General features: G+C 41.4%; 1 protein-coding gene across 2 annotated transcripts in view; it reads left to right on the forward strand.

Moving 5' to 3' along the window:
• LOC120041137 (sorting nexin-27-like) overlaps nt 1-15,198 on the forward strand; it is a 42,441-nt gene extending 27,243 nt beyond the window's left edge. The window contains exons 8-13 of one of the 2 annotated variants that reach the window (XM_038986085.1): nt 4,532-4,621; nt 4,947-5,096; nt 5,244-5,372; nt 5,619-5,678; nt 10,698-10,746; nt 11,352-15,198. In XM_038986085.1, the coding sequence (XP_038842013.1) occupies nt 4,532-4,621; nt 4,947-5,096; nt 5,244-5,372; nt 5,619-5,678; nt 10,698-10,746; nt 11,352-11,419 (546 nt within the window). In that variant the 3' untranslated portion in view covers nt 11,420-15,198. Of the gene's footprint in view, nt 1-4,531; nt 4,622-4,946; nt 5,097-5,243; nt 5,373-5,618; nt 5,679-10,697; nt 10,747-11,291 lie in introns of both variants that reach the window. The other variant, XM_038986086.1, reaches the window with a different exon arrangement.
• Nucleotides 15,199-15,447: the final 249 nt, after the last annotated feature.

The raw sequence follows: 15,447 nt of genomic DNA on the forward strand, positions 1-15,447 counted from the left end.
AATTGTTTACAGACAGATTATTTCACTTATAATTCACTGTACCACAATTCCAGTGGGTTAGAAGTTTACATACACTAAGTTGACTGTGTCTTTAAACAGCTTGGAAAATTCCAGAAAACAATGACATAGCTTTAGAAGCTTCTGATAGGCTAATTGGCATCATCTGAGTCAATTGGAGGTGTACCTGTGGATGTATTTCAAGGCCTACCTTCAAACTTAGTGCATCTTTGCTTGACATCATGGGAAAATCAAAAGAAATCAGCCAAGACCTCAGGAAAAAAAATTGTAGACCTCCACAAGTCTGGTTCATCCTTGGGAGCAATTTCCAAACGCCTGAAGGTACCATGTTCATCTGTACAAACAATAGTACTCAATTATAAACACCATGGGACCAAGCAGCCGTCATACCGCTCAGGAAGGAGACGCATATATATATATTTAACTCAGCAAAAAAAGAAACGTCCATTTTTTAGGACCCTGTCTTTCAAAGATAATTTGTAAAAATCCAAATAACTTCACAGATCTTCATTGTAAAGGGTTTAACCTCTAATTCCTCCCAATCCCGGATCCGGGAGCACCCCCATCAGTAAAAAAGCTGACTAGCATAGCCTAGCATAGCGTCACAAGTAAATACTAGCATCTAAATATCATTAAATCACAAGTCCAAGACACCAGATGAAAGATACACATCTTGTGAATCCAGCCATCATTTCTGATTTTTAAAATGTTTTACAGGGAAGACACTATGTAAATCTATTAGCTAACCACGTTAGCAAAAGACACCACTTTTTTTACTCCACAATTTTTTTCCTGCATAGGTAGCTATCACAAATTCGACCAAATAAAGATATAAATAGCCACTAACCAAGAAACAACTTCATCAGATGACAGTCTGATAACATATTTATTGTATAGCATATGTTTTGTTAGAAAAATGTGCATATTTCAGGTATAAATCATAGTTTACCATTGCAGCCACCATCACAACTCTCACCAAAGCGACTAGAATAACTACAGAGAGCAACGTGAATTACCTAAATACTCATCATAAAACATTTCTGAAAAATACACAGCATACAGCAAATGAAAGACAAAGATCTTGTGAATCCAGCCAATATTTCAGATTTTTTAAGTGTTTTACAGCGAAAACACAATATAGCATTATATTAGCTTACCACAATAGCAAACCACACAACAGCATTGATTCAAGCCAAAAATAGCGATAACGTATAACCCAGCAAAATATATTAATTTTTTCACTGACCTGCTCAGAATCCTTCAGATGACAGTCCTATAACATCATATTACACAATACATATAGAGTTTGTTCGAAAATGTGCATATTTAGCGGCACAAATCGTGGTTATACAATGAGAAAAGTAGCCAAGCTGCAAAGAAAATGTCAGGAGAAATCTTGGGAGAGGCACCTATTCTAATCGATAACTAATCATAAACTTGACTAAAAAATACAGGTTGGACAGCAAATGAAAGATACATTAGTTCTTAATGCAATCGCTGTGTCACATTTTTAAAATGAACGTTACTACGACATACAGCGTGCGTTAAAGCGAGACCGCACGGAAATTAATGGCGGATTATGCATTTTACATTTTTCAACAGAACAACGAATTAATAGCATAAATAGTTCTTACTTTTTGATGTGCTTCCATCAGAATCTTGGGAAAGTTGTCCTTTGTCCAAAAGAATCGTTGCTCGGTTGTAGAATGTAGTCTTCAACGTTGCAATTAGCAGTAAACATTAGCCATGTGGGCCAGACATCACCAACTCCCTAGAACGCAACACTAATAAATATCTGAAAATCGCAATATACTGACATAAACTGATATAACTCGGTTTAAAATAACAACATTATGATGTCTTTAACAGCTATATCGAATAAAAACAGAGCCGGATATATCTAAGAGCTATAACCGGAGCTTTCTACTACGACATGCCAAGGTCCTTCCTGCGTCAGAGCGAAGTGAACAAAGACTCTTCGTTCCCAAGCGATTTATAACCTCTCAGATCTGCCTAGAGACTCCATTTCAAATCTCACTATTCGCTGACATCCAGGGGAAGGCGTATGCAGTGCATCTCAACCAATAGAAGACAGGCAAATTAATAAACTGACCTGGGAACAGCTTGCATAATTCTGCATTCTCACATCCTCATAGGAAAAATGCTCTAACTCGAGTTCTGTTTTACTCACAGATATAATTCAAATGGTTTTAGAAACTAGAGAGGGTTTTCTATCCAATAGTAATAATAATATGCATATTGTACGAGCAAGAATTGAGTACGAGGCAGTTTAATTTGGGAACGAAATTATTACAAAGTGCAAACAGCACCCCCTATTGAGAAGAAGTTAAACACTACTTGTTCAATGAACCATAAACAATTAATGAACATGCACCTGTGGAACGGTCGTTAAGACCCTAACAGCTTACAGACGGTAGGCAATTAAGGTCACAGTTATGAAAACGTAGGACACTAAAGAGGCCTTTCTACTGACTCTGAAAAACACCAAAAGAAAGATGCCCAGGGTCCCTGCTCATCTGCGTGAACGTGCCTTAGGCATGCTGCAAGGAGGCATGAGGACTGCAGATGTGGCCAGGGCAATAAATTGCAATGTCCGTACTGTGAGACGCCTAAGACAGCGCTGCAGGGAGACAGGACGGACAGCTGATCGTCCTCGCAGTGGCAGTGGCAGACCATGTGTAACAACACCTGCACAGGATCGGTACATCCGAACATCACACCTGCGGGACAGGTACAGGATGGCAACAACAACTGCCCGAGTTACACCAGGAACGCACAATCCCTCCATCAGTGCTCAGACTGTCCGCAATGGGCTGAGAGAGGCTGGACTGAGGGCTTGTAGGCCCGTTGTAATGCAGGTCCTATCCAGACATCACCGGCTACAACGTCGCCTATGGGCACAAACCCACCGTCGCTGGACCAGACAGGACTGGCAAAAAGTGCTCTGCGCTGACGAGTCGCGGTTTTGTCTCAGCAGGGGTGATGGTCGGATTCGCGTTTATCGTCGAAGGAATGAGCGTTACACCGAGGCCTGTACTCTGGAGCGGGATCGATTTGGAGGTGAAGGGTCCGTCATGGTCTGGGGCGGTGTGTCACAGCATCATCGGACTGAGCTTGTTGTTATTGCAAGCAATCTCAACACTGCGTTACAGGGAAGACATCCTCCTCCATGTGGTACCCTTCCTGCAGGCTCATCCTGACATGACCCTCCAACATGACAATGCCACCAGCCATACTGCTCGTTCTGTGCGTGATTTCCTGCAAGACAGGAATTTCAGTGTTCTGCCATGGCCAGCGAAGAGCCCGGATCTCAATCCCACATTGAAAAGTCTGGGCCTTGTTGGATCGGAGGGTGAGGCCTAGGGCCATTCCCCCCTGAAATGTCCGGGAACTTGCAGGTGCCTTGATAGAAGAGTGGGGTAACATCTCACAGCAAGAACTGGCAAATCTGGTGCAGTCCATGAGGAGGAGATGCACTGCAGTACTTAATGCAGCTGGTGGCCACACCAGATACTGACTGTTACTTTTGATTTTGATCCCCCCTTTGTTCAGGGACACATTATTCCAATTCTGTTAGTCACATGGCTGTGGAACTTGTTCAGTTTGTCTCAGTTGTTGAATCTTGTTATGTTCATACAAGTATTTACACATGTTAAGTTTGCTGAAAATAAACGCAGTTGACAGTGAGATGACATTTCTTTTTTTGATGAGTTTATATGTATTAGTTACAGTTCTATTTCTTGTGTTTTTGTTCTACTTGACATTTGTATGCATTTTTTTTATAGTACTACTGATATTCATTACTGCATTGTTGGGATAGGGCAAGCAAAGGCATTTCACTGTAGGTTACATGACAATTAAAAACTTGATACATAGGCCTAATTCAATGTAAAGGCTCAGCTGTTAAATTTGAATTTATACCGGTATTATAAACCACACTGTCTATGATATTGCAAAACTAAAAAAAAATATATATATATATATACACTAGGTCCAATTAATTGAGATGTGCATGGTCATTTTTTTCAAAAGTTGCATGGAATATAGGCCTACATTGAACACCACGCATTTGGTGCTACTGTAGGCTGAATGATAGAACAGCTATTTCCATGTTATAATGTTATGGGATGCATTTTTCTCCATTGTTTTTGATGGTAGGCCACTGGTAGATCTACATTGATTAAATATCCACCGTAGCCAACTTAACTATAACTTAAAGCGGGTACAGCCTCTGGTGTTCACAGTAAATGCGTGCCAGAAGTTGCACAGAATTTTCACATAGTTCAGGTTTGCACTCAGTAGCTTTAAGATTCTTCTGTCTGTAGCTGAAACATTTCTGGGTGACTCTTACTGGTCCTGAGTCAGTGGTAGCCTACTGTGTCAATACTGATCTGTGGTCAGTTTGAATGAGATTACATCTGCGTGCCCCTGCTCTTTGCTAGTTTAGATGAAACGTGGTCTCTAACAAAAGCCCCTTTCTCTGTCTGCTAAGGCATTGGATGACGTGAAGAAGGGATTCATCAAAACTGAAGACAAGTCGTACCAGCTGACGAAACTGGCAGAGCAGCGCAAGATGGCCATGGTTAGTCCCTTTTTCTAATCTCTTGTTCCTCTTCTCTTCCCATTGCAAGTGGTCCTCTGTAGCTTAGTTGGTAGAGCATGGCGCTCGCAACACAGGATAGTGGGTTCGATTCCTGGGACCACCCGTACGTAAAATGTATGCACAGATGACTAAGTCGCTTTCGATAAAAGCATCTCATAACGTACAGTGTGAGTGTGCCTTCCTTTTCGCTGTTATCTGTCCATTGCTGACATAATGTGTAGGTGTATTAATGTGTATATTGTACGTGTACGTTCCTGTTTGGTGCCTACCTGTGTGGTTGATGGCGGTCTATCTTGTCTGTCAGTATCTGAGTCTGCTGCGCTCCTGTGAGGGATACAATGAGGTCATGTTCCCCCACTGCTCCTGTGACTCCCGGAGGAAGGGCCACGTCATCACGGCCATCAGCATGCACCACTTCAAACTGCACGCCTGCACAGAGGACGGCACGCTTGAGGTGAGTGAGATTGGAGTATGAGTACACTGACTTAGAAGCGCCGCACACACACTATATCACACACAGAACAAAAGCAAAAACATTTGAGTGTGTACACGCTGGCTCATACTGTGTGTGTACTTACCATTCTCTCTTCTGTCTTATCAGAACCAGGTGATATCGTTTGAGTGGGCGGAGATGCAGCGCTGGGACACCGACGAGGAGGGCATGGCGTTCTGCTTTGAGTACGCCAGGGGGGAGAAGAAACCTCGCTGGGTCAAGATCTTCACACCATACGTGAGTCTACAAAACGCAACAGACAAACACACTCGGACAGCTCACATATAACGCTGGGTTAAGATAGCCCGCTATTAATGGAATACAACAGGATATAGAAATTGAGTGTTGTCTGTCCCAAATGGCATACTACTTTTGACAAGGGCTCTGGGAATAGGGTGCAATTTTTGGGACGTAGACATTGTTGATAAAAAATATATATTTGGATCAGTTTCTTCTAACAAAGTGAGTGTCGTCTCTCCCCAGTTCAACTACATGCACGAGTGCTTCGAGAGGGTCTTCTGTGAGCTCAAGTGGAGGAAACAGGTACGAGTCACACCCTTCCTTCTCCTCCAATACACAACTAATTGTATGTGTCGTGTCTTTGCTATCATTAAATTGAAGACTTATAGTTTTATCAAAGATTCCTGTAATTAGGGATTACGCGATCACTTGAGAAATAACGTAACTAATTAACTATGAATTCGAGGGCACCAGGGAAAGTTATTAGATTACAAAGTTATAATTTCCCAATATAACCTTTCAGATATTTTCATATCTGATCAATAGTCTTCTGATTAATGATTTATTTATTTTTACCTCACGTTAGTCTCATTCCAAACGTCGTAAATTGTTGATTATCTGCACGAACCCAGTCTTCACTATGAGTCATCCATACATCAATTGTCTTAAATCCTTTATTTATTACTAACTAATTAATTCACAGAAATTCATAAACAAACAAACAAACTTAAAAAGGGTTACATGAAATGGGAGAAATATGCCCTAGTGGCTGAACCGGCATGGCGGCTCGTTAGACAAAAGGGAGAATGGGGGGTCGATTCAGAAGTCACTACAGAGTATACTCTTTATAACAATTGACATGCTAATCCTTACACATGAACGCTCACTCATTCGGGAACAATTGCAATCAATATATATATATTTACGCTCAGTGTGTGTCGTCTTGATCGTTGGAGAGAAGTTAGTTTCTGTTGGAGTAAAGTTAGTTTCTGTTGGAGTTCCTTCTGTCTCGGTTATTGTGGATAGTTCAGTGACATTCGTTATAGAATGGATGTTTCGGCAGTTGTCTTTCTTCGCGTTCAATGATACCGAATTCCTAGCTGCAGATTAGTAGTCAATATCAAAGACTTGTTCTTATTCGGCTAAGAGTTTAACCACGTGGTATGGTTAAAGATTCAGCAATTGTACTTAACCTTCGTTCTCCCCATGGAGAGAAAACATGGTCTAATGGTAATTTCTCAGAGTTGACTTTTATTCAGATAGCCTTGGATGTCCTTGGATGTCCTTGGATGTCCTTGGATGTCTGACCCAACTGGCTCAGGGGCGGGTCCTCGGGTTTAGTTCAAATCAAAAAGGGATTTGTATTTTTCTTAATTAAACAGTCCAAAATCATATTACACAATTATACAAACAGTATCATACTCACTCTTTCATTTTATACAACAAACAGATGTAAACCTCATATCTGAGGTTAATATATAAACAGCGGTATGGTAATGTAGTCCCACAGTCTCTCATGAGTTTCCCACATGGTGACCAATGGGCATGTTAATAGCTGGACTCTCCACCGATCTTTTATACTTTTGCAGGAACATGAAATATGTTCGTACCTCAAGTTCTGTGAGGTGGGAGAAAATTCCTTTGTCCTGAAAGTTTACCCTCTGTCTAATACTGTTGGGCCATGAGGAGATTCTCAGGAATTTACGACGTCTCTCTGTGACCACAGCATGGGTTGAAGGGGCAGGGAGAGGGGGATGGGGTTTGCAATACCCAAGCAGGCGACGTCATGACAATCCCAAATGGCACCCTATACTTTTTATTGTGCACCACATTTGACAAGGGCCCGTAAGGGCTACAGGGCCTCATAACTGTTGCGTGAATTTCACAATTTACATTTAGAAACTTGCTGCATGCCATACATGCGCATGTTTCCCGTTCTAAATCAGCATTGTCGTGAAACTGTGAACGAGCATTAAAACTCCGCCTGGAAAACGCCTCCGTTCACCTTTCGCGGTGACAATAACGCCCTTTATTTGCTGTGTGCAAAAAAACGAATTGTGGTTCAAAATTTAGTTTATCAATAGATTATTATTGGGTTGATATGTCCTGCCTTGGTCTAGGCTCTGAGATGAATTGGGCAATGATGTCGCGCTCCTATCGAACAGCAATACTGCCTACCAGTACGGTCAAATATTTTATATAAGCTACTGGTCTATTGACTGTGTTGGCAGAAAGTTCTAATCTTTAGCAGTAATTTATGCTGTATCTGGAAAAGTACTATTAAAAACTTACTTTAATGTGAAAGATCAGCTGTTAAATTCGAATGTATACTGGTATTATAAACCACGCAAAAGTTGAAATATATATAGCCTATCTATTTACTCTATCTATTTACAATTAAATAAGATGTGCGTGGTGATTTGTTGTATGTCTCCTTCGGAAATATGAACCCATTACGGCCCGAGAATATGAATTATAAAAGGTTTGAACACATCTACTCATTCCAGGGTTTTCATTTATGCTATTTTCTGCATTGTAGAATAGCGAAGACGTGAAATAACACTTATGGAATCACGTCTTAAACGAATCAAAATATATCGAGATCTTCTGTTGATTCTACATATAAAAACACAGATTTTTGCTCTTATGGCAAATGGTTGCATTCTTGTTCATGTTTTATTTTTTTATGGATAACGTTTTCATCATATCCTCCATTTGCACAGAATACTTACTTGCCAGCTTGCAATGCAATATTTCAACCACTAGCAAATGTGCGTACGCATGGTCTAAAGTTTGCAGGGAGGTGAGCACATACGTAAAGTTAAAATGTCAACTTGTGTGTGAACTGGCGCATGCACATTTTGGGGTATATTTTGTACGGTTTATAAGTGAGGCCCCTGGTCAAAAGTAGTGCACTAAAATAGGGAATAACAGGGTTTTTTTCTGCATCAAAAAGGGGTTTAGGCAGGGGGTGTGGCAATGAGCACAGTCGGGAAAATACTATTCATACAAGGAATGGCCATTTTTCATTACGAGCTTAATGGAAACATGCAACAATAGCAAGTCTTACAGTCAAAAAGGCTATAGCCTATTATTGAACATAAATGTTAACTCAAAAAAAGAGGCAAAAAAGAGGCACAGTCTGCTGAGCGAAAACTTGAACGTTGTGAAAATTCTGTGCCACTTCCGGCTTGCGTTTATTGTTTAAGTTAGTTTTAACAGTGGCCAACTATGCTACTGTGGCTATTTGATCATAATGTCGGCCTACCGGAGTGGCGTACCATAAAAACCAATGGAGAAAAATGCATCCCATTACATTTTAACTTGGAAATAGCTGTTCTATCATTCAGCCTACAGTAGCAGCCAATATGTGGTGTTCAGTGCCTACATTCCATCAGAATTTTTTGAGAGAAAAAAAACATGCAGGGCTTGACATTATCTTGTTTATCCACTTGTTCTTCAGACAAGGTGACTGAAAATGTTGTTTGATGCAAGAAACCACTTTACAAAATACCATTTATTATTATTTCCATACCATTATTACAGAAAATCAAATGATGCTACCCTCTGCCTGTTGGCTGCTTAGCTTATTCAAGACCGTCTGAAATACAACACTTCCCTTTTAAGACATAAAAAAGCTCTTTACCTGACTGGCTTTCTAAGATGTCTAGAAATGCACACATTTTGTGCTCTTGTTGGAAGCAACCACTCCACCATTGTTGACTAGAAATGAACTATAACTGGGCTAATAACTCACTAACTAGCAAAGAATATGAACAAATTTGCACAGGTGGCTACATGCAGCTCTCGCTTTGATCTCGAAACAAGGCATCTACTCGAGATCACTCATACTGTAGCCTAAACACAGTCCAGTTCAATGTGAATGGCACAGATTCATATATGGACATGGCTATTTGCATATAGAGGCCTACTGCAGCTCTGATTGGTTATGGCACACAGGTCTGTGTAGAGTACTCCAATGTGCTCTGCCTACAAGAAAATCTCTTGCAGTTAGTTTTGCATCCTAAATCTTGCGTAGTTCGTTTTGTTTCAGTATGTTACATTGAAACGGGCTAATATTGCGTTGATTCGCTCACAATTGCCACAGAAGAGCGAAACGTTGATTGTTAACTAAAGGGGAAAACTGTTGAAAAGTTGAGTGAAGTTCAATCTCGTGCTTCTCTGCGCGGGCTCATATTTCTTCTACGAGGCAGTCCGAGGTGGAACCGCACGCAGTTTAGAGGGAACATTGTTGTACATGCAACTCCTGTAATGAAGCAGCTAATTAAACGTCATTTGCCAAAATGCGATTCGTGGGACAGCGCTGTTTTATTCAGCGCACCTAATGCGAGAGGTTCCATATGTGTAAATAAAGGTTCAATTAAATTGAAAAAATGTGACAGATGAAAATCTGTTAAACTCAGAAAAAGGGGGAATCTAAATATGTAACAACTAGGATTGGTTGCTAATATGACTAGGATTGTGCCTTTGGCTTCTGGACAACGAGAGAAAGTTGATATGAAAACCAATAGAACAGTAGACAAATTATGGTTAATGGCATAAGGAAGTTTTTATAAAAGAATTGCCTCCACGTTTTTGCTAGGCTACTTTGAAGCAAGGTAAGACATACCTCATTAAGTAAAGTAAAACGTTCAGGGTTTAAATTATTATACTGCGTCAAGTTCACATTTCACAGTGGTGCCTATCTTTGAGATTGAGACATAAAAATTGTAGTCCTTTTTAATCGTGGCCATCAACGTTTTCAACACGCGACTGCATTTAGAATTGTTAGGCTTATAAAAGCACGTTTCACTCCAGTACTGTCTTTTTTTAGGCGCTCTCACGTTGTCTGACAGGTGATAGGCTATTTTCCCGCTTCTCGAATTAGGCTCTGTATGCTGTGCGTGTGATAAATACGATACATAACAACTAACGAATACCCATGCACCAATTAAACTCACTAAATTATGCAAAATCCCTGAACAGGATGCCATTTGGGACACAGCCATTGTCTTACAATGTTATATAAATATACATGTTTTATTGTCACATACACTGGATAGGTGCAGTGAAATGTGTTACAGGGTCAGCCATAGTAGTACGGCATCCCTGGAGAAAATCGGGGTTAAGTGTTTTGCTTAAGGGCACATAGACAGATTGTTCACCTTGTTGGTTCAGGTATTCGAACCAGCGACCTTTCAGTTACTGGCCCAAGAGTTTTAGACAATTTACGACATTAGGCTGTCTAAATGTTAATTTAACCCCTCTCTCTGCCGATGGTTCTTGTCTCACACTTTTCTCCTTTCCCTATCCACATTTTAGGTTGAAAAAGAGGCCTCTGACAAAGACAACCAGAACTGCAGTAACAATGGTAAGTGTGGTCTGGGAAGATCTTGTTGTCCAACATAAACCACATGAACCCTTCACAATGCTGCAGTTTCCAGTAAGTACATGTTGGATATGAGAGGAAGTGAGAGAGATAAAGATTTTATGAGTTTTAACAGTCCACTATACTCAGTGACATAAAAGCTTAAAGCACCCAAGTCCAACACTCCCAGTAGGTAAGAATGAGTGAGAACAGAACAAAGTTAATCATCTTCTGGGGTGAGGTGTACAGGAGCACAAATACAGGTGTATGCTTATGGGCATAAAAGAACAGCAGCCATGTGATCCACATCAAGGTCACTTCACAAAGATGAATAGACACAGACTGATAGGTATTTACCCTGTGGGAGAGTCTGATACAGCAAAGGCAAATGAAGAGCAAGGGAATATGAATGCCAGATGCAAAGTGACCAGTAAAGACAAATGAACAGTAAAGGTAAAGTGCATCAAAGGCAAATGAACAGCAAAGGCAGAAAGTGTAGAGTGAACATTGGACACCGTCTGCTCTGATTGTTCCATTTCTATCTGCAGCTTTACTGGTCAGGAAGTGAGCGGTTGAGTATGGTTTCTTGAACCTTCTCTCTGTTCTAGAATATCTCCCTGCTCTGGAGACACAGAAGGGGTGGCGCCATCTAGGGGGCGAGATCGCCACATCCTAAATACCCCACCAGAATCGGTCCACTCACGCCGTCACAGCCGAGAACGCCATCTGCAAAAGAAACAACAAAAGACAACTGAGGCGATTCACTCCAGAAACTGGAAACCAATTATATTTATTTTTGTTTTTTAATGTATCACACAAACCCAGGAATTCGCAGATAGACGACGAGCAATGAAGGGGGAAAAAAACATGTCATTACTAGATGTTCATAGAACAGCATATACTTTTCCCTCCGTGCATCACCCCTGACATGGGGCGGGACACTAGCTGAGTTCTTCCACCCCACTGGTTGAGGAAACCGAACAGTACAGTGCGATTGGTCAATGTTCACAGCAGCCTGCGACACCATTGGACGAAGGGAACACCTTGACGTGATCAACAGATGACACACGCCAGCCAGGAAGCCAGCCGGCATCTGCGATGTGATTGTGAAGGCCAGTTCTGCAACACGTTTGGTCCGGGCCAATGCTTTCAATGTGCCTCTGGTCTGCTGAACTACAAGATGACATGCTGGGAAACATGATAGAGGGTGGGCGGGACACCATTGTCACTGGCAATGCTAAACGGGATATAGCATTGTTTTCACTGACGCAGGACATTATCAGATTATGTTTTTTGGACAAGGGGGGTAAGAAACAAAAGGTTATCTGTCAAAAGCCAAGGAGGCTGTAGGCTACAAAAATAGTCACACAATCTGTATATAAGCTCCCAGTAATGAATTGGGTGGTTTACCCAATCAATTACTGGGAGTGTGTGTATGCAACTCTATTTTTATAGTCTACAGTTTACTCGGCATTAGTCAGCACCTCTAACTTTTTTGGGGTGTGCGCCAGCTCATTGCTTTTCAAAAGATTAGGAGACAAAAGTAACCGATGCAAGGGGTTATGTTCATAAAAACAGTACACTTATGTTTTAGGAAAACCTGCTTTAGTGATTGATTTAATATAAGAGCTCAAGAAATGACTTTCTTATTCTAACCGTGTAGAAAGTTGACAGTGGAGCTTCCTCCTTGGCTTCTCATCCTTGCTCTATTTTTCACATTTTCCAACCTATCTAATACACTCTTGTTTAGAATGTCTGTTGGCAGTTCACTACCACTGAAAGTGTGCACATTTATCCCTTTAAAATTGTTGTGGTAATTCAGTAGAATCTCCAAGTTCAGAGATAAAATGTGGTTTTTCATCAGTGGTGTTTGCATCTACTCAGTGAAGTCAGGGCTTGACCTTGAACTTAACGTTCAGAGAAACTACAAACGAAGTGAATATTTCCCCCCACTCTGAGTATTGATCTACGCATACAGACTGGGAGAAAGGGATGGAAGTAGTGTATTGTGTTTGTGTTCGGGTGCAGTGCTTAGCGCAACCAGCAGAGAGCAGTAGAGTACTACTAAAGTACCACTCAGTACTACTGAGTCAGTGTTGAGCGGACCAAGCGAGGGAAAGGTCTTTCAGGACCTTCCGTAGAGATTGCTTCCCTGGGCTCTGTAACTCACCACTGAGTACTGCTCTGCAGTTTGTTTAACTGTGTCAGGAGGACAAATGGTGCGTGTGTGTGCACCTGTGTCTGCGTGTGTTCCTGCGTAGAAGTAAGTGCATTAACAAGTAGGAGCGTGGCCACAGCAGCCCGAGCAGGTACAGTTATGATGCAGGTTGTCTCTCTGTTGCCCCTCATTGCACCTTGCCTAACCAAATGGTTATAGTATTAGGCTGGTGTGAGCATGCGTCTCCAGTCTTTCCTCAGTATTGTTAAGGCGGTAGGCCCGATTGGGGCGTGGCCATGGGGGTTTAGGTTTTGAGGCAGCAGATAAAGACTCAAGGCGGCATCCCAAATGGCACCCTATTCCCGAGGTAGTGCACTTCTCTTGACCGGGGCCCATAGGGCTACATAGGTAATAGGGTGCCATTTGGGATGCAACCCAGAGAGGGTTATGCAGGGTGACAGCTGTGCAGATAGAGATGGATGGGTGGCATTTCCCCTCCCCTAGCGAGCTATGCCTTGCAGCGTCTTCAGGCTGTGTAAGGTTAGCCCACATCCCTTCCATGCCTCAACTTTGTTGAAATGAAGGCTATTACTGAGGTTTGACAGGTGTAAAATTGTACCATTCTTAATTGCATGGTTCTGCACTCTTGCCTCCCGAAAGGAGAATTGGCAATGACAGAACGTAACACTAGCATGTCCGTTATAAATGCCACTGCTGCATTCTGAAAGGAGTGCTGAAGATGTGCAATTGAGGTGCTGCCTATTCGTTTTGACAGGCAGAGTAATAGCCAATTTAGAGATGGATGACATAAAGATAGCAGATGCTCTACCAGAACGTGTGTGTGGTTTTGAGAGAGGGGAGAGCGACAACTAGCGCGTGCGCGCGCCTCCTTTCAGTGTGCCAGTGTTCCATTCCTCCACTCCAGGTTGGTCTGCCATCAGACTAGATGTGGTTGCCTTGGCAGCACTACGCTGTCTGAGCATGCCCAGTCTAACATCGCCCCAGACCACGTAACTGACTCACTCACACTTATAACGTATTCATGTTAATGTTCTTTAATGTTTGTCATCATAATGGTATGTGTCCTTGAGATAAAGCATTTGACAGACTTCGGTGTACGTCCCTAGGCTGTAGCAGGTGCTCTCTTAGCTTTTATACCCTGGGAATACAGAGGCACAGACACGCATACAAATACACAGGTGCACACTTGTATGTAGAGTGGGGTGTCCTTGTCATCAGTGGTCCATCGTCATGGTAACAGGGAGCAGGAGCCGGCAAGATGCCAGTGATACTAAGAAGATGTCTTTGTCTAATTTGCTCCGAGCGACAATAACGCTAGTCACCTGCACATACTTTGCTTTATCTCTATAATGTCCGTTTTAAGAGAATTATCATGTCTCCCCTATCGAATGGATTTCAAAGGTCAGTCACCCCTGTACCTTTTTTGTTGCGGTATTATTAAAAGGTCAGTGTCCTCCTCTGATAGCAGCTTGACACTGATGTAGTCCAGTTACACCACCCTTCTGAACGGAACAACGCCACTCCGGGGCTACTTTCAGTAGCCAAACCATGTCAAACTTTGAGGATAGAAAAGTCATGAATTGAGCTGGTATGACTCCTTATTCTGCATGTCAGAGAGGGGTGTTTGTTCTACATGCTGTATTTCTATCTGAACGTTCCAAAATGTTCTGCCCTGCTGAACGCACCCCAGCGATAAAGGACATCACACACTTCTTTCCATATCTGCTAGACGTTCTAAAAGAATAACATGGTAGGCCTTTATGTAGTTAAAACATTTTATTTCTGTACCTTACGCTTCAGGTGAGCAGGGCTTTTGTTCGATGGCAAGTATAGGCACATTAAAACCGAGACTTGTTTCTTCTTCAGCATAACTTGTAAATTATTGCAAAATTGTAATTTGGATAAAAATGCACTTTCTCTTGATTGAAAACGTATAATTTATTTCAGCAAATTACTAAAGTTGTGGGAAATCATAGTGTTGTGTGCTAGCACCACTGTTGGTCAGTTATTTTGTGTAGGGTATTTGGCGAAGCAAGAGCTAACTTAAATATACATTAAGTCAAGTTCTGGAAGTAAAGCAGTGTTGCATTTACTCAAACTAAAGACATGAATTAACAACTGATACTGAAACTCAAATGGGAAGTTTTTTTATATATCTCACAATATATGAAGGTTTACTAACCAATGTAAAAAAGGAAAAACTGGTTTGAAAATGTAATGTAGAGTAATAAATTGTAACGTTATTTTAAATAAATGATATATTGAAGAAAAGTGTTCCAAATGTTTTGTTTACTGTACTTCCTGTTCATCCCTAGGGGAAATACTAATTGATTGTGGTCACACACACACTCAGTCTTGTTTTACTAACCTTGTGGGAACATTCAAAATCCTATTTTTCCTAAACTTAGCCGAAATTCTTACTCCACACTAATTCTAACCCTTAAACCCCATAGAAATAGTAGTTTTCCTTGGGGACCGACAACATTTTCCCAGTTGGTCTAATATTTGTTCGTTTACTATTCTTG

Source organism: Salvelinus namaycush, unplaced genomic scaffold, assembly GCF_016432855.1.
Source record: "Salvelinus namaycush isolate Seneca unplaced genomic scaffold, SaNama_1.0 Scaffold41, whole genome shotgun sequence".
NCBI lineage: Eukaryota > Metazoa > Chordata > Actinopteri > Salmoniformes > Salmonidae > Salvelinus > Salvelinus namaycush.